The sequence below is a fragment of the Micrasema longulum genome, unplaced genomic scaffold (genome assembly GCF_059751315.1).
Source record: "Micrasema longulum isolate JH-2025_06_02 unplaced genomic scaffold, ASM5975131v1 h1tg000266l, whole genome shotgun sequence".
In the NCBI taxonomy this organism is placed as follows: Eukaryota; Metazoa; Arthropoda; class Insecta; order Trichoptera; family Brachycentridae; genus Micrasema; species Micrasema longulum.
The window spans coordinates 279,499-298,833 of NW_028277470.1; the positions used below are offsets into that span (position 1 = coordinate 279,499).

At 30.1% G+C, this 19,335-nt stretch overlaps 2 protein-coding genes across 2 annotated transcripts in view; one reads left to right on the forward strand and one right to left on the reverse strand.

Moving 5' to 3' along the window:
• LOC148283047 (uncharacterized) overlaps window positions 1-19,335 on the forward strand; it is a 210,704-nt gene that overhangs the window by 144,892 nt on the left and 46,477 nt on the right. The gene's annotated exons all lie outside the window — the stretch shown is intronic.
• Window positions 1-19,335, reverse strand: part of LOC148283048 (uncharacterized) — a 75,445-nt gene that overhangs the window by 21,697 nt on the left and 34,413 nt on the right. Inside the window, exon 4 of the mRNA XM_088224137.1 lies at window positions 13,082-13,236. Within this exon, the coding sequence (XP_088080263.1) occupies window positions 13,082-13,236 (155 nt within the window). The remainder of the gene's footprint in view (window positions 1-13,081; window positions 13,237-19,335) is intronic.

The window sequence follows — 19,335 nt, forward strand, 5'->3', positions numbered from 1 at the left end:
CTTGTATTTGATAAACCTACCTGACTTGGCATGTATTCAAATATACGCAAAATTTTCAGGTACCTAGTATATAAAAACACTTGCCTATTTTTTGTGTTATTTAATTCTAATCAGTTAGTTTAAAACTAACATCACGAATTCGAATATTTATTTATATCAAGATTGCTTTTGCCTATCTGTAGTTACAAAACTACGCTTATTTTATACATGATGATGAAACATTGATCACAAGCTTCTATAGAATTGAAAATATTCGCATAATTTTTACATTACCTAAGTTTATCAATTGCTTTGTCGATAAACTGGAATTTATAATCATTGCATTGAAGATTAAGTGATCATAAATTGCCTATTTATTTATACACGCCACTTAGCGCTGTTTTTATTTCAGTTTCATTTACATATTAGTTTGAGTAAATAAACGATATTACAAATTATCACATCACTACAAGCTCGAGGTATGTAAAAAACACTAGAAAATCAGTGTTTACAAACGTGAAGCATATTTTAAGAATTTTAATGGCAGCTAAGAATATGTTAAAAGTATTGAAAAAAAAACAATTTGACACCATAGAATTTTATTTCAAATGTCACTTTTACATAAGTAAGGGACAGTAGGGCAAGATGGGTCCCTTAACGTTGGTTAATTAATAACTCATTAAAAGTTTTAAAATTTATTAAATAAAATTAACACAAATCAACAATTCTTCTTTGGTGACTAAAACTGACGAAAACTACAAATGATCCTTTTTAAGTAATAGATTATTTTATGAACTTTGGGAAAAACCTATTTTGCTCGTAGGGGGAAGGCAAAATGGGTACCTAAAAACAAAAACCCGAATTCAAGTCATTGAACAAAATTTTTTAAATCGTAAAACTTTCTCAGTAAATTGTGCACGTTAAAGTTAACAGACAAACAAAACGTCATTTTAAAATTTATCGATGCACAGAAAGTATTACATAAATCAAAATAACACATTGTATTTATTTATATATTGTTTTTATTTTTGGGCTGGAAAATTTGTAGAAGCTCCCTTGCACATAATATATTACTCTCCCAGCACGCAGAGGTGGACTTATTTGTCTACGGGGGGAGTAAGCTTACTATCCACTCATATGTCTTGTTTCGCTTTTGCGTTAACAGTCACATATGAGAAGTACCCGTTTTGCCCACAGTATCTATCTTTCCCGACCTTCCCCTAATTTATTTTTTTTGTGCAATGAAAAATGCCGAAACAAACGTGATTTGTTTTCTTTGTACGACAAACACGTTTTTAAGTTATTAAAAATTGATTGATGCTTAAATAATTATAAACCAAAAGGAAGGTGAAACTGGGCGCAAAATGATGATTTCAATAATTTATTTGTTTTGTTTTCAGAAAACCTTTTAAAATTACTATGAATGTAAAAATAATCCTAAAAGCATTGGCTCGGTGGCTTTTTGTGTTCTAATAAAAATAATTTACGATTGTTAGTTGCTTGATATATCAATTATGTCGCACATCTTGCAATAAAATGTTTTTTTTATTAGTTGAAATTGGAAGAATTGTGAAACATTTACACATGGCACTGATTGAAACTTGTCTTCAATAATTTTATCTGAAATTGATGTCACATAAACAGTCTTCGAATTCACAATCAGAGTCTGCTTGAACAATTATTTATCTCAAGCAGATATATTGGCTATAAATAATAGTTTTGAAATTGATAGTAAAATCTATAGGGTGATTAACTAAAACTAAAAAAAAGTTTGTGTCTTATTTCTAATATTATAGAAATACATATAATTTATAATATAATTGTTACATGGCTAAAAAACTTGCTTATTTACTATTTGAGTAAAAAATATCTTCTTCTTTTTCGGAAGTCAGGTTAAACAAAGCAAGTGTCTATCTTATTAATGGACAAATTATCGTAAAAAAAAACAGGTTACGCGGTATTGTAGTATCACCGACGATATTTTTTGTCCTATGTAGGAGTATTGTTCCTGTGCTAAGAAGTTTTAACCATTTGTCGAGAAATCAGATCGCTATTAGAACTCCTAAGTCTCATAATGCATACATACTATAAATATCAGTTTTTTATCTAATTAAATTACAGTACACATTTAAAAAAATGAAACATGATGTAGGTGCATATTTTTTAATAGTTATGTAAAGTGACCTTGATGGCCATATTTTCAATATTATTAACGACATTTAAATTCACTACTTAGAGCTTCGCCTAGTTAATTAACAAGGCAAGATTTATTTGCTATGTGTAATCAAGTAGACTACTTTAAAACACATCAATCTAGATTTTATATAAGTTGGCTCTATCTCATTTATAGCCTATCCTCCCACAAAGTAATCACGAAATAGATTTATTATTTCTAACTATAAAATCGTTAACGTTTGTCCCGCTGTAGAATTCTTTGCACATAATGCAAACCAAATAAATATTTTATAGGTGACAATTCACCTCTATTTATTTATATATATTCTAAAAAATATATTTTTAAATGCCTGTATTGATTAATTAAACAACATACATACAAATATTTACAAAGTATATATAATGTTACCTACGAGTTTTTGGAAAAAAGGTCATTCTGGCAAATCACAATTGCAGAAATTTTTAAGGTTCTGTAGGTATGCAGAAAATAATCTGAATTGATTGATTTGGTGTTTATTTTGTAGAACTCCATATTTTAACTTATAATTTAAGAAATCAAACGCTGATTTGAATCTACTGAATATTTTTTTATTTTTTTAATATAAAAAAAAAAAAAAAATTGCCTTGTTAGGGCATTTTTAAACGAATTAGAAATTAGATGTATTGAATGTTCTTATATAGTTATATAATTCAAGATACTTAAGTAAAAAATAATCTTATCAACTATAGTATGTACAATAATCATAATTGTGGGAAAAAACAATAGTTAAGGGCAAGGCTAAATGATTAATAGTTATTGATTGATTTGGTGTTTATTTTGTAGAACTCCATATTTAAACTTATAATTAGAAATCAAACACTGATTTGAGTCTACTGAAAAATAAAATAAATTGTTCAGTAGACTCAAATCAGTGTTTGATTTCTAATTATAAGTTTTGATTAAAAGTTTTTAATATAACTATAACAATGTGAAACAATTTATTTTTTTTATTTTTTTTTTGTTTTTTTTTATATTCAAAAAATATAAAATAATGTGTTTTCTTATATAAGTTTAATCTGAATCTGAAAACTGAATTTCTCATTTCTTTTGCTTAATGTGATGTTTGGAGTTCACCCTCTGCCACGTTTCGTTACGAATCATTCAAATCTAAGTATATGATCATTTTTTATAATAGTTCGGCATCATTTTTTTTTGATATTTTGGTATTATGCTGACTTTTATAATTTTATTGATCTAAATCAGAGGTTCCCAAACTTTTTTGTGTCGTAGACCCCTTGCCATGTTTTTCGATTTTTGGTAGACCTGATACTTACCTGATATTGATTTTTCATTAATTTCTAACTGTCGTGAAGTTTAGTGTTAAAAACTTAAAGTTAAAACAAATGTTAAGTTTTATGCATTTATTAATTGAATTTAAATTAAAACTACCCAAAATAAAATTTTGTATCTGTTATATAAAATAAACGTCACATAAAATAAACTATGCAATAAGTAAATGTTTTTAGTGGGAAGAATGAACCTGATGCTTTAATAATAAATTATCAACGTTTGGTGTCAATTTTGTCAGGTTCAATCTTAAATCTCCTCGGTCAATGATGTCCAGTCTGTTTCTTTTTTTCGTTTGGAGATTGGTAACAGCGCTGAACCCCCTTTCCACTAGGTATGACGATGGAAAGGAAATTAAAAATTTGCTCGCTATATTCCATAATACAGGATAAGTAACGGGTATGTTTTTTTGCAGCCAGAAGTACAGAAGTACTATCAGTGTATGTTGAGATCCACTATCGTGGACCCCTATTTTCATTTCATGGACCCCCAAATTTTTTTTTCGTTGACGTAGACCCCTTGCAGGTTGTTGTAGACCCCTGGGGGTCGATATAGACCACTTTGGGAATCATTAATCTAAATGAACATAACTTTCGCTTTAAAAAAAGAAGAAAAATATTTGTAATGAGAAGAATAATTAAATTGCGCACATGTTAAATACACATAAAAAATGCTATTTAAACGTAAAATGGTATATACAGCGAAGAAGTAGCATTGAAATAAGCATTTTTTCAATACAAATAATAAAAACAAAAAAAATTACTCAATAGAGCTTTGCCTAAAAATTTTTTGTTAAATTACTCAGATACCCTTCTTCATGGGCAATTCAATTAGTGCAATGGAATAAAGGACTATTTCGAAAAATAGGTAACTAATTGCTTGAAGTTTTATCATCACCATTGGTGTCGTTTTTCTCAAATAGTTTCTGAAATGTACCTATCCAACTTTTCAAAATTTTTGAATATCAGAAGAAAGATTCAAGTGAAATATGGTGTTTCAAATATCAAAAGGATAAGAAATAAAAATAATTTACAATATGAAAATGATGTGTGAAACATATCAGCACGTGCGACAAACGAAAATAAATGGCATGCTTAAGTGCCAATTAAATAAAATTTATAACAGGAAAACCAAAATAGGTATTGGGTAATTTTACAAACCACGTCTTTTAATAAGAATAATTTTATTTTTGTTTGCTGAAAATGTTATTTAAAACATTTATTATTTAACTGCACAAAAATATACTATTTTTTTAGTAGCTTACTTTAATAATACGGTGAGATTAAGATTTCTCCTTTCTGATTTAGATGTAGGTAGGTAGTAGTAGCTGCAAAAATTCAAATGACCTAACAACAAAATGATATAAAGACGTGTAAACCCTCTGATTAATAATGTTATCATTTTTAAAAACTGAAACATGACTAAAGTACATTTAATTTTATCATTTAAAAAAACTGAAACACAACTAAAATACATTCTCTGAGACTGGACTGCCGAACACGTTCGAAACATTTTACACTATATAAAAAAACCAGTCGGCATGGTAAAATAACGTGATACTGCAATACCGCGTAACCTGATTTTTTAACAAAAATATTTTACTGCAGTAAATTTGTTACAGGTGCAAAGAGCCCCTAGTTTTAAATCAATGCTTATTTTACTCTAAATAAATTATTGTTTTTCTGATACTGCATCAGTATTTTTGGTTGATTGAAATCGTCAGTAGTATGTTAATGCTTTTTAAGTTCCCCTGTCGAAAAATAATTTGACAGTTACTCGGTATTGCAGTATCACCAAAGATAGGGCGGATTGATATTTATTATATTCTTATTATTTATTTATTTAATGCCAGGAAAATGCAACAACCAATACACCACGAGGCCGACTGATTCCAACTCGAATTCTTTTCGTAGAATGTTCACATGAAATTAGTCACATAATAGATTTGAAATGAATGTAAAATAATATACGTTAATCAAGTCAATCCACCCTAATTTTACCGTGCCGTGTTTATTTAGAAGATACGTGTGAAATGGACCATTCTCTGTCGTATAAAGTGCGGCTGGTTTGTTTATTTGGAAATTCTAGTAATAATGAACACATTATATAATAATATGTACAGCATTTTCTCTTGATTGGCAACTTAATTGCGAATGCGAATTGGTAAAGGTACATATTATTTTATTGAAGGTGTAAGTGATCGTCACGCATCTACTTTTTATCCAAACGTTAAGCATGTCAGGTTTAAACCAAATTTTAAGGTTGGATGGTTTACGGATCTCAGTAGATCATAAAACATTTCATGGCTTCCTTATGAGGACGTTTAGACGATGGCGCTTCGGTATTCCCCGGGAAGGTATTTAATAGGTAGGTACCTACTATTCTGACGGAGGGTAGGTACACCTACCTTTCTACATATTTATGTCGATAAGGATCAAGGACAATGAGACAAGAAGTTCTGTGCTACGGGAAATCAGTAAAAACAAATGGTTTCATACACGCGGTAAAAATTAAAACATTTCGAACTTTATCGAATATGAATGAAAAAATGTATGAAAATTGAGTACTTTTTTATTTATTTAACTTTTTGTACATAATGTAATTTGTACATTGGCGGGCTTATTGCCAAATGGCAATTTCTTCCAACCAACCAATAAAATAAAAGTTTTATTTTTATAATTCAAGTTACAGAACATATTCAATAGAAGAAAAAAAAGATTAAAAAGTTAAAAATATATAAAAATAGAAATAAACGTATTTGTTTATAAATTACCTTAAATCAAAACTATTACTCAATGGGGAAAAGGAAAAAAGCGGAAAGAGGAAAAAGGAAAGGAGGAGAGATTAAGGAAGAGAAAGGAGATGTTTCTTCAGACGTGATTTAAACAGAGATAATGTAGTAACATCTTTGATGGTGGATGGGAGATGATTCCACAGTCGAGCCGCATGGACACTATATGAGTTAGAGAAGAAAGAGGAATTGTGTATGGGTATTAAGAGAGTGCCTTGAGAATGAGAACGAAGAGGTAAACCATGAACTGATAAGCGTTGAAATTTTTCACACAGGTATATAGGAGCGTTAGGACTATGAAGTACATTGAACAGAAGTGAGAGGGAGTGATAGTCTCTCCGCTGTCTAATTTTGAGCCATTTCAGTTGCCTACCTATTTCTTAAGACCAAAAATGTACCTTATGCATGTATTCTGAAGTCGTTTAAGTTTATCGAGTTTATTACTTTGAATTACGTCACAAGTTTTTTCGAATCAACCAATTAGTATAGTGGTAGATATCCGATTTTCGAGAAGCCAATTTACCAATAAGCAGAACTCGCTTATAATAGCTTTTGACGTTACGGGCGAAATAATTTCAAAATTACAAAACTTAAAAAAAATCATAACCCTAATAATACGATCCATAAAAATATTTTTTACTTTGTTTGATAGTCCATTAATAAACAAGGAAAAAAACTCGATATAAATGAACTCTCTCGTCATTAGAAATTACAATTGAAAATTATATTACACCCCCGATTTATGCTTTTTTACATAAGTGTACTTTTTATGATTCTGGTTATGTGGATATTGTCGCGGAATTTTAATCAGGAAGTCTGAGGTTCGAAAACCTCTCAACATTAAATTATGTATTAGTTTCACATTTTTTAACACCAATATTTACGACTAAAATTGACATCAATCATGCAGACTCAACCACAACTTGATTTCAATTTTTCTTACATAGAATTATTTATAACTCTTTGAAAATGTCCCTGAAAATTGAAATATTCGAGTAAATCATAAAAACGCAAATATTAATAAAAAAAACAGTTGAATACTGGAATATTTGCATTCGTGTGATTGACAAAAATATTCCAATTTTGATAGTAAATATCTGTGTTTTAAAGTGAAAATATTATATTAAAAACGGTAATATACGATCGTTTACATATTTTTATTACAAATCATAATTAATCAATTTTATCATCACGGCGAGAATTTGAAATATTATTTTTAAATCAGAATAAGAATCGAATGTATTTTAAGCGGAAAGAAAGCTTAAGTAGGTACTCCGTACCTTCACGTGTTTCAGTAGAAATATTACCCGAGTAGAATAAATATTATTCTCCGTAGCAAGCGCGTTCGGGTTTCCTCGTGTTGACGAGATCCCGTGTCGTGTGGTGTCGCTTCCACGAAGTGGGTCGAAGCGAAATCCGCTTCACTTGCTGCTTATTAAAATTCTTCGAGAACCCTCTCTCCCGAAACAAGTTTTGGTCTCCAGTGCGCTGTGCCCATTACGGCCGGCTTAACTCTTCCATACGGAGAGCTTTCGCTGTATTGAGACCTCGAGGCAGAATGCCATAACTTTGTACAAGATTCGACTCGCACAAAAACGGTTTCCTGAGTTGTTATTATTTTTACATCTTTAAAAAATAATGCTGGAAGATATGTTTTATAGATGATCTCTAAAACAGTGTAGCGGTTAGCGTATTCACCTACCATGCAAGAGGTCCCGTGTACGATTCCTGGCAGGTTTAACGTAAAACACTAGTTTTGAAGGTGGTTTAACACTACCATATTTACTTTCCCTGAACTGGCACCTAAAGCGTAAGGCTGATCACTTTACTTTCATGTAATGGAATATCGGTATAAACCGAATTTAGTGTACTAATGAAGTGCCCTCTGCACCATCGAGTGCGGACAGGGGTATGAATGAAAAATGCAATTTAGGTTTGTTCCTATGTAACTATATAAAAATAACTGAATAGGTACGTAATTAATTTTTTTAATTTAAAGCACATTTTTACTCATTTTCAATAAACGAAAGATGTAAAAGGCATTTCGATAACAGTCTAGTAATTACTTTTCAAGATTCACTTTAAATAAAAAAATCACTGCAGTGAATTTGTTTGAATTAATTTTCTACTTAAAATGAACTATAATCGCAAAATTAATTTAAACTGTTATCTACTTGTTATTAAACTTAAGTACGTATATCGGCTTGCCCACTGAAAGAGACAAACAGAAAAAAAAATGAAACATTTAATTTAAAGTAAGAAATATTATTTCAATTTGATAAATTACGTCTGGCCGTAGGGCAAAAACATGTTTCCTGAAATTATGGAATTATCTCCCGGCTGAAAAATTTCTTGGATAATTTTAATTTAAACTTTTCAAAATGTTTTTCTCTAAATAAATTTTAATAAAGTTAGTACATTCGCGCTGTAAGCTGGCGAACGGTAGACACCTACATATATGATATTATTTTATTTAGGTAGGAAATTATAAAACATATTATATGTAGCTTTGTATGAAGTTGATATGGTATGAAGGAACCACCTAGCGAGTTGAGGTGTAAATTACTACTTGCAGTACCCACCTATACGTATGTATTCTACTGCCTACATACCTAGGTATTGTAAGGTCTCTCGGTACCTATTCACTATCCACCGAGCATGTACGAACAACTTGCTTGATTACTTGGTGTTATCTACCCTAAATTTCTGTGCTATGAAACAGTGCTTCAAATGTTTCATCAGAAAAAAGAAAATAACGTTGTTTTTTAAAAAAAAAACTTCTAAGGTTATTGTGTATCTAACATTACAGTTCAGGGGCAAATGATGCATCAATTTGAATAATGTTCTTTTAGGAAACAAACCTACGTTAATCAAAACAAATTGATTTCATATTTATTATTGGCCGTATCCAATTTGTACAAACTGTATGACATAGTTGAAGAGTAATAAAATATAATATACCTACATATTATGATAAACACCAACACACAGTATGTATGTTGTATACGTTAGTTTAAAAAAAATGAATTTCAAATAAGATTATTTTTTGATTCACTGGTAATGTTAGGAGTACTTTTTTCTTATGTACAACTAAATGAGTATGATGAACCAATATATTATAGAAAGTAAGTATGAGCGTTTGTATATAATGTTTCAGGAGTCTCAAACTAATTACATTTATTCTATCTTTTAAAAAAGTAAAAATTAAAAAAATATCTGAATAAGAGCGTACATAATACAAAACAAGGTATGTATTATGCATTAGCCAGAAATATCGCGAATATTTTATCTTTATGCTTAGGAAGTGACATATTCCAGATATAGATATGGTCTGCAAATTCATTGCCGAGGTTTGCATCCGATGTATAAGTATTGAATCCAGAATATGAGCATTGAATCCAGACACTGACCTGCTGTTTTTACAATAAAATAGTTGATGGTTTCCCGTGTTTCTCGTAAGAGCATAAAGATTTATTTTTTATTTAAAAACATACTCTTAAGTGTTATCTAATGACAGTGTGCAAATTTTTTATTATAAATTGTCTCAACTCAAGAATACTCATAAGTTTGAGTTTAGTTTCTTTTTCTTCATGTACGTTTTTTTCTAAATCATATGTTTTTAATGCCTCATAGATATAACATCGAATTTTGAGACTGCCTTTTTTTCTAAATGGCAGTCTGATTTTTAAGTTTCCGATTTTTACTTTATTTTAAGTTTCACGCAAATTCATGAAAAAAATATAAAAACGATTTCAATAAAAATAAACTACTTTAAATTACTTCTCAAGTTCACTGGAATAAACCAATTAAAGAGTGTTGTGATGGATTTCCGGTTTCTGGGAAGTCAACTCACAATAAGCAGAAATCTGTGATTTCAAAATTACAAAACTTTAATAAACCATAGCGCTTTTAATACGATGCGTAAAAATATATTTTGTTAAATTTTGGTTGAAATTAATAGTTTTTTAACAAATAAAAAATAACATAAAACCACTTTCTTTCTAATTATTGACTTTTAGCATTTTATAATAATCATATTAAATTCAACATAATTTTTTTTTCGCGATGATTTTTTAATTACAAAAAAATTACAGAAATCAACAGCCGTACACGCACCTACTATCGAAGCTTCAAAGAAGAGTAAAAACAAAGCTTTTTATTATTTTAAGACGCTATAAAATACTGTAGAATTTCCAAACATGTGTCTATTATATTTCAATAGACACATGTTTTTCAATTCTACAGTGTCTGATAGCTTCTTAAAAATTTTCACGCTTTTTTTTGCTCTCCTGTAAACCTCTCTAAATGCAGTCTCGACAGTATAAGTAGGGACCGTCGAAATTCACTTAGATATGTACCTTTGTGATTAATATATTTTTATTAAGTTAGGTGTGTGGATTTTTATTTGCATCAAAAAAAGAGTTTTTACAAAGCATGTAGGTACTTACATATTATATATTGTGATAAATTACCTACTTTAATTATGTAGCTACAACAATAAAAGTATTTATAAAGCAAATATATATATACATATATTAGAACTTTTGCTTCCCATTTCAACCCCGGGAATATGGGAGACAAAGTTAAGACTTTCTTGCGAGCGTTCCGCGGGGAGGTCTCATCAAGACTTGGGGAACTTTCTACATAAAACCATCAAGTAAAAGTTTGATCCGCCGTCTGAGAATACAGAAACTTGAGATACGTTAAGTTGCTATGAGCTAAAGTTAGATACTTGGGTAGGTACGTTCCAACTTCCTACCTAATTATGGCTATTGGGAATGATTATAGATACCCACAGAAGTTAAATATTTTAATTTTTATTTCCGGGTACTAAAATAATTGCTCAATTAAGTTACCAATTATTTTTATCAAACGGTGTATTTTTTTATATCTGCAGGGTAGGTAGCCACTTCCTAGGTAGGTGCGTAGAAATGTACAATAAGGATTTTTTTTAGAATATAATTGTAAATTAATAAGGGCCGATGAAAACTGTTAAGTACCTAAAAAAATGTGCTTATTATTTACAAAAAAAAATATTTTTCATTCTCTCGAAAACGGTTCATTACATTGGGCTTGGATGGATTCGGTAAAATTTTGAACTTTGTTTGAGACTGTTTAAGTTTAACTAGAACATCGTTCCGAATCGTGACGTCAGAATTGTGGAGGCCGAACATGATGCGTTTTTTGGGAAATATATTTAAAAATAGTTTAATTTGAAAGTTATGCGCGAAACAGTTCTTCACAATTTCCACATTGATTTTGAAAATATTTTGAAAAAAAATCCATTTCACATATTTTTATCGGTATTCGTAGTATATGATATTTCCTTATTATTATAGTTTTTTATACGCATGGCTTAACCAGTGGGTTAAAAAGTGTATTAAAAAATGTTTAAATTACTTTTAAAAGGATATCAATATTTTTAAAAAAAACGAGAATTCTGTTTTATTCAAAATATTTTTTTCCTAGTCTGATTTGTGACGCGTTTAATTAAAAAAATATATTAAACAATATTTAACCACGAACGTAATCAATTAAACAAACAAACATCTCGAGAAAATACGTAGGTTATTAAAGTATAAATTTAAGTGTGTATATATTAAATTTTACTTAAAATTATAATAGCAAATCCAGTAATGCACATTCTCAATCAAAAGCGATCTCAAAAGCTTCTTCTGAGAACTAATTTCGCCTTGAAGTGATCTCCATACAACACGTCTGGATCCCGCCCGATCGTGGATGGAGCTCGTGTGAACCCCGCGGAGAGGCAGCCATCTTGACAAATGCTGCGCTCCCATTGGCTGCCTTGTCGTAAAATGGCCGCCGCGCATCTCGGAACGCCGGAGAAACTGTCAACTACTTGCTCCTTCATTCCCTGAAATGTCACACAAACCAAAATTAAAACACGCAAATATAGTCCTTATTTACATTTGTTATACGGGTGATATTGTCTTCGTTTATTTGATACACGTGAGTAAAGTATTTTTTTTTAGTTCTATTTTCGAGGATTCCAGGCCAAAGTGATCATTTGATCGCTTGAATGGTTGCGAGACGCTTGGGATTGTTTAGATAAGCATATATTTTAAAGTTAAAGAACAGTGAAAATGTTTATTTTGATTCTCGTTTTAGAAATCTGAATCAATAATGAAACGGGAATGTGTACTGGGATTCTTTTGAATTATTCACAAATAAACTTCTAGTATTTAGTTTATTTTAGCGTTATATTATTTGTAGGTAGATAGTGTGAACCATAATATTTTAAATGTTAATTTTATACATACCACTGTTATATTTTTAACTTCTGAAATAAAATTACCTGGTTTTTGAAGTTAGCATTCATTATTCTTGTTATTTTTATGAAATTATAATTGCTGAATCATGTAAACATTAGTCTATAATCTGCGTATTATAATATATTTGTTCCGACGGCGTTTTGGAACCCATCTGTTAAATAAAAAACGTTTCTCATGGTTGATTTAAAAATACGAAAATTCGTATTCAATGCTGAGAAAATTTAATGTTTAGTTGCGTCAAGTGAAATCTGACTAATAAAAATAGTTTAATTATAATTACGAAACAAAATAATGCAGGATTCTTATGATAAATAGGTAGGTAGAGTAAAATTGAATTAGAATTTCCGCGCATGTCGACAGGGAAATTTTCGGGATCTAGTCGATTTTATACAGTTGTTTGAAATAACATGTTACCTTCCACTTAATAATGTAAAATTTACAGAATATGTAACGCGTGTCGCCAAATTTCAGTTCTGCATTTAAGGTCATCGGCATACCTAATTCAATTTTACTCACTTTCTCTCTTTAATTCGTGCCTCATGTCTGAGGATGGTGATCACGCCCGACTCCAAGCATGGCTCATCTGTGGACAGTCTTCTATCTGAAACGGTCTTGGGTTGTTGTTGATAGTTCTGATAATTCAGAGACCAAGTCGCATTGTAAATATACATCTGCACAAAAAGTAAACAGTGAAAGAAACTAATCAAAAAGAACATTCCTTGACATAATTTACGGTTAGAAAGATAACAAAGCGATGATCAATAAGACTGACTGTTACTTGTGGGTAGGTACTCGGGTAGAACTAAGTACAAGGTATTAGTTCTCAGAACAATGGGTCGTATTTTGGTTTATGTAAGAACAGTAGCCATGTTTGACTTTAATGAAGATATCTATGCACTGCAGTGGATGTTTGGCTGCAAAGCTCGTACACCAAATAGATTAAAATCAAATAAAAATGGCACAGCGCATGGGCATGAGTAGGTAATTACTGAATATTTAATGAGTAGGATTGAGATACAAAGTTAAATGAATAGCTCTGCGTGGGTGAGGAATGTAGTCATAATAATATACCTACATTTAAAATATAAATATCTTCTTACCTAGTATCATTTTAATAAGCTTTATTATATTGCGTGGGTAACCGTTCAAGTGGTAACCAGCTTAGAATACTTGTATTTTAAAATAAAAAAAAAGGTTCCTTATACATTTGGATTTATTCATAGCATAAAAACAATGTTTTGTTCTTGCTTTTAAAAAAAAAATATTTACGTACATACGTTGTTATTCAAATTAAAATCAGATGAAACTTGGTGGTTCTATTTTAAATTTGAAATAGTTTCATACCACTTTAATCCGTTAATTTTTACAAAATGAAACGAATAAAAAAACTTTTTTTTTATTCGTTGGCGACTTTTACTTATTATTCACCCATTTATTTGGTAAGTTTTGATATAGGTATTAAATTAATAAATATTTATAAATTTTTTTAGTGTGTCCAAATAATGTTTATTGTTTTATACTTCTTGCCCATACTTCCATATTACCTTTTCAAATTTTTTTCCTCTGCTGCCACAAATTTAAATGAATAATAACCAATATTTTTTTATCAATTCCTAAAACGTGTCCTCAACTTATTGAAAATTTAGCTCTCAATTTTACGAACTTAATTAGTAGATATAATATGGATTATTAGCAAAAAAAAATACGTCGGTACCTACTAATAAAATCATTTCATTGGGCGGGTAAGCGACGTCTATTTCCTTCTACTCCGCACATCATAACGAGGTTTCGGAAGCTGTCTGGTTCTTCTCTGGCGATGTCCAAAATACTGTCGGATTTACCTGTAAAGTTTATTTATTTAATTTAACCATACGCCCAAGTGACATTTACGAAAATAATACAGATAAGTACATAGTAATAATTAAAAAAATTAACAACAACACAATTTTATTTTTTTAAGACAAATAGTAACTAGAAAAGCACAGTGCACTGCCAAATCAAAAGTATATCTTTGCGTGATAAAAAAAGAGAAGAAAATGGATTTAATGTAGGTAGTTACCTAATATTAATAGTTATGTATAAAAATATCAATTAAAAAATATAATGTAAAACAGCAGATATATAAAATAAGAAAAAAATATAAATCATTTGTAATTTTTTATATATTTTTTTTATTTAAATAAAATGGAAACATTTACGTTCTTATTATTTACCCAAATATTTCGATTTTTGGAGCCATTTTCAACGAGTTGTAAATAACTCACTATTAGAAAATGAGAATCAAGTTGGGGTAGAGTGGGGTTCGAACCTCAGACCTTTGATCCGAGAGTCTGTAACACTAGCCACGGGACCACAACCCGATTCGTTCAATAAGAAAAAATAGGTATCAACAAACTAACAGCAAAAATTAACATTTAAATTAATAATACTAACATATAGTTTTAGCTCATTCAGTATGGGCACATTATTAGTATGCATCCGATTGATTAAATATAACTTTATGTAGTTACTCAGTGTTATTTAAAAAAATATTTTTAACTCTGGAGATCAAGTTTTAAAAACAAAGTGAGTAGGTATTTTCAAGTCAATTAGCGAAAATGATTTTCATTTTATTAAATCATTAATAAAACTGTCGAATCAGTAAAGCTGAGATTGCGATGATGATAAAAAGTCTCTACAGTGGAGGGGGTTTAAAATTCATCTTAATTTTATTTTCTTCGCGTTTAACGACCTCGTGGTTACACCGTAAAACTGGCGGTGAGCTGAGAAAAAATCAGTGGCGCTGAATTTGCATTGATTGCTGTGACGTCACAAATCTAAAATCATTTATGCCGATAAATATGAACACTGTTCATATTATGTACTTCGTAATCTCGCGGAGAATTAAGAGAACGGAAATACACAAGTCGGGTATTATTATTATTATTATAATTGGACAATTTATAAATAAAATAAAATAAAATAACAATTTATAAATAAAATAATAAAAATTGCCTCAAGGGCGCTCTACAATTGATAAATATCCCAGTATGAATTGCAGCTACAGAGCGCTTGGACGGTTAGAAATCTAGCCCTCGCCCCATTCACATTTTGTTTAAATTTTACAGTGAAATTTCGGTTTTGAATAATTTAAAAATAAATTTAAAAACTAATTCTTAAAAATTGTAGATCGTTTACAACAAGTCATGCTGCTATTGAACGCATGGACGATTAAACATCTAGTCCCTATTTAAAATTTAGGTATTTGATAGTTGATAACATTTACGTATTGAAGCTAGATTATCAAACGTCTTGCAGTCATAAAGGACATGGACAAGCGGAATTCTATAAACTTAAAATTGTTTCAACAAGTGAACAAAAAATAAACATTCAGGATTAACGTATTACAACAGAGATGAAGAACATTCAAGAGATGGTAATACAGAAGTCTAAGCATCTACAGGGCTTATGACCTGTCATTGGTTGGTTTAAGTGGCCACTTTACACACCGTGTAACATTTACCATTTTGCACATATTTTTACATCTATATTCCTTCATTTTTTTCATCTGTTGATGTTTGTGCAGTTAAAGAGCTTAAACCTTTATTTCTGCGATTAGATAATTTGTCAAATGTTCATGCTGAAAAGTAAACAAAAAAAACTCAATAAATAAGACACCGTTTCAACAAATGCATTTCGTATGTTCAAAAAGTCACTAGCCTTTTTGTCAAAATTAGAAATGTATGAAAGATAAAGTGTTTATAAATTTAAAACTTTTCAAATTTTTGAGCGAGTTCAATATTATTTATTACCTTTAAAATATGTATTTTGGAAAATAATTTACTTTTATACGAACTGCTTACTAATCTATGTTTTAATTTTGAATTTAAGTGCTTAGACTGATTACAGTTTAAGTAGAATTCCCGTTCGTTTTATAAAAATAAAAAAATTTATATAATATAATTTTTAAAAAGTATTCTAATGTGTTATGAAACCTTATAAAATTTAATGATTTGATTTTTTTAATGTTAGATCGTTTTGTAAAATACAGTGCATGGATACATTCCTTTTTTATTCCAACATTGTATTAGCGCAATTTTTAATTAAAAAGATATATTAGAAATTTCAACCCATCTACAGCGATTATAAAAATAGGTGGAGGGATTTATAGATTTAAATATATTTAATATTATTGTGAGAAATGTTTAAGAAATTTCTAGTACGCCAAAAAATATTTCATTAATATTATGAGCAGGTATGTAAATAATGCAATTCGCAATTAAAAAATCTATGCCTACTCAACTACCAACTGAATTTGTGTTGTTATTTTTAAAACCCATTTAAAACAAGGAACTTTACTGTTTCCTGGCTACCGAAAATCAGATAGATAGATAGATATTTATTTCAATCCTCTACCAATGCACGAGGCAGTTAAATTTGAGTGTTTAGTAAGAATATCAATTAAGACATAAAACATCAATTATTAATTTAAAAACATTTTTATAATGTTGTGGTAGGTAGATTTGATTCCCAAGACGAGTAGTTCTTTCAGAATAATTCGATTAATATTCAAATCACGGCAATAATATTTGCTTCCGACCATTTCTCGTTCAATCCATCCGCCATACGCTTCCCGCACCCGGAGCCTATTAAATCGCTGGGTAGGACGCGGGTACTGGGTAGATAGAGGTAGGAACCCTATTTATGTAGCTAGGAAGGTAGGTACTCGCCCACAAGTAAATTTAGTGTCGGTGTTAAGAGACGAATGATTTATTCATGAGGGTATACACACCAGTAGTAGCGTCACGTAGACAAATAAGCACTTGCGGTCAGCTGACTACAAAATTCTTCAATGTGATGTTGATGACTCCTAATGGGATCTGGTGCTTAGAGCAGCTTACTCTTTCTCGGTCCTGCGCTCCTGGTGCTACTCCTGGCAGCTACTAATGTCGACCTGAAACGAATTAATTAAAATATTAATTAGAAACTCCATACATTACGACGATAAAACTCTATTCCTTAAAAGTATATAAATAACAAGTCAAACATGTTATCTTAATTGCGATTCTTTCTTTTAAATTAGAAAATACAAATATGTTTCTAAGGCGTAGGTGTGATATTAAAGATTCTAGACGTATAATATAAACTAGTATCAACTAAATTCGACAACCAGAACAATATTCGTTTTTTTCATGCATTTATATGAATAATAATTTGATACACGTAAATATTTTAATGATTTTATTCCCATACTCAATATTACGTTAGTTCATCCACCATTTTTAATTTTCAAATAAAAATATAATTTTAAATGCAGAAATATGTCTTAGTTGAGTTAAATAAAAATGAAAGAAGTCACAATGAATCTTAGTTTGCCACGAAGAATTTTTGTCGGTTTATGAAATTTCGGAGCAACATAACACGTGATTTCACTGTCATAAACTGATTTGAAATATTTTGTTCGTTCCAAATAGTGATTTAAAGTGCACACTTCTGCCTTTCATCATTTTTTCCACTCTCACAAAGAGAGCAGGGCGAATGCAGTAGACAGCGTAGTCATCTCACTGTGCGCTCTTTATTTTGCGATACGGGCAGTTGGCGAGGGACTATTCGGAACAAATGACCGACAAAGATAAGGCACCTTTTTTATCTGCTGTTCAGGGACTAACCCCAACCCTTTGTATTTCGTATAAATAGCGTATCCTTAATAATAAACATGATAAGTTACCAGGGGGCTTTGCAGATAAACAGTGGACTTAATAATGAATCGGTGGGTACTCCTTTTGATAACTTTGCATCATCAGTTAGACGTGAGAATGTTGTTTACCACATGATATAGTGGCTCTCTCTATCGAGATTTCGAATCGGTATGACATTGTATATTGTTGATCAATTATCTTTTTTTGAACTAGTACTCGTAGACAAAAAATATTTGTTCATTTTCACGAACTGAAACAAAACGAATAAAAAAATATCGTACTTTTGATGACATGAAGGAATATGTGTTACATGGTTTAAGGGTTAACATAACATTTGAAGTTTGAATTTATCGTTTTATTGACAAATGGTGGTCATTTTTTTGTACACCTAAAGAAAATGCTTAAATGACCTGTTAGCAGTAAGTATTAACCGTTTAAAAAAATCAGTTAATTATGAAGAGAAGTAAGCATATAGTTAGGCAATAAAACACAACTAAAAATAATAATAGAAAAATTACAATATCTTTGATATTTATTGTGTATTCAGATAATTGGTAAAATTCAATTTAAAAATTTGGCTAGGCATCCAAAACAAAACACTTTTATTGGATTTAATTCTACTGTAATTTTTTTATGTATGTGACGCGTTTCGTCTTTGTAGAAAATTATCAAACTAACTTAAATATTTACAACCTTTCCTTACATACCAACAAAAATTGCTGTTTAGTGATACAGGTGCATTAACAATGTTAATAGTTTATGGAGATACTTCACAAGTGTTAAGGATTTTTACATAGACATATTATCATAATTTAAAAAAAGTAGAATTAAAAACAATAAAAGTGTTTTGTTTTGGACACCCTACGGCACCAATATGCATACCTCGGAACAAAGAAATATGTAGAAAATACTGGGGTTTTGCTTTGAATTTTGTGAAATAAAATATCTATTTATGTTTTTTTTAATGTGTCTTAGTGTGGGCTCAAGGTATTTTCTGTAACATGGGAAAGCTGAGCTGGCTATTACATATTCAAACAAAGCCACGCATTGTGTATTGTTGAACAAAACCGTTCAATCTTTAAATTCCTCTTG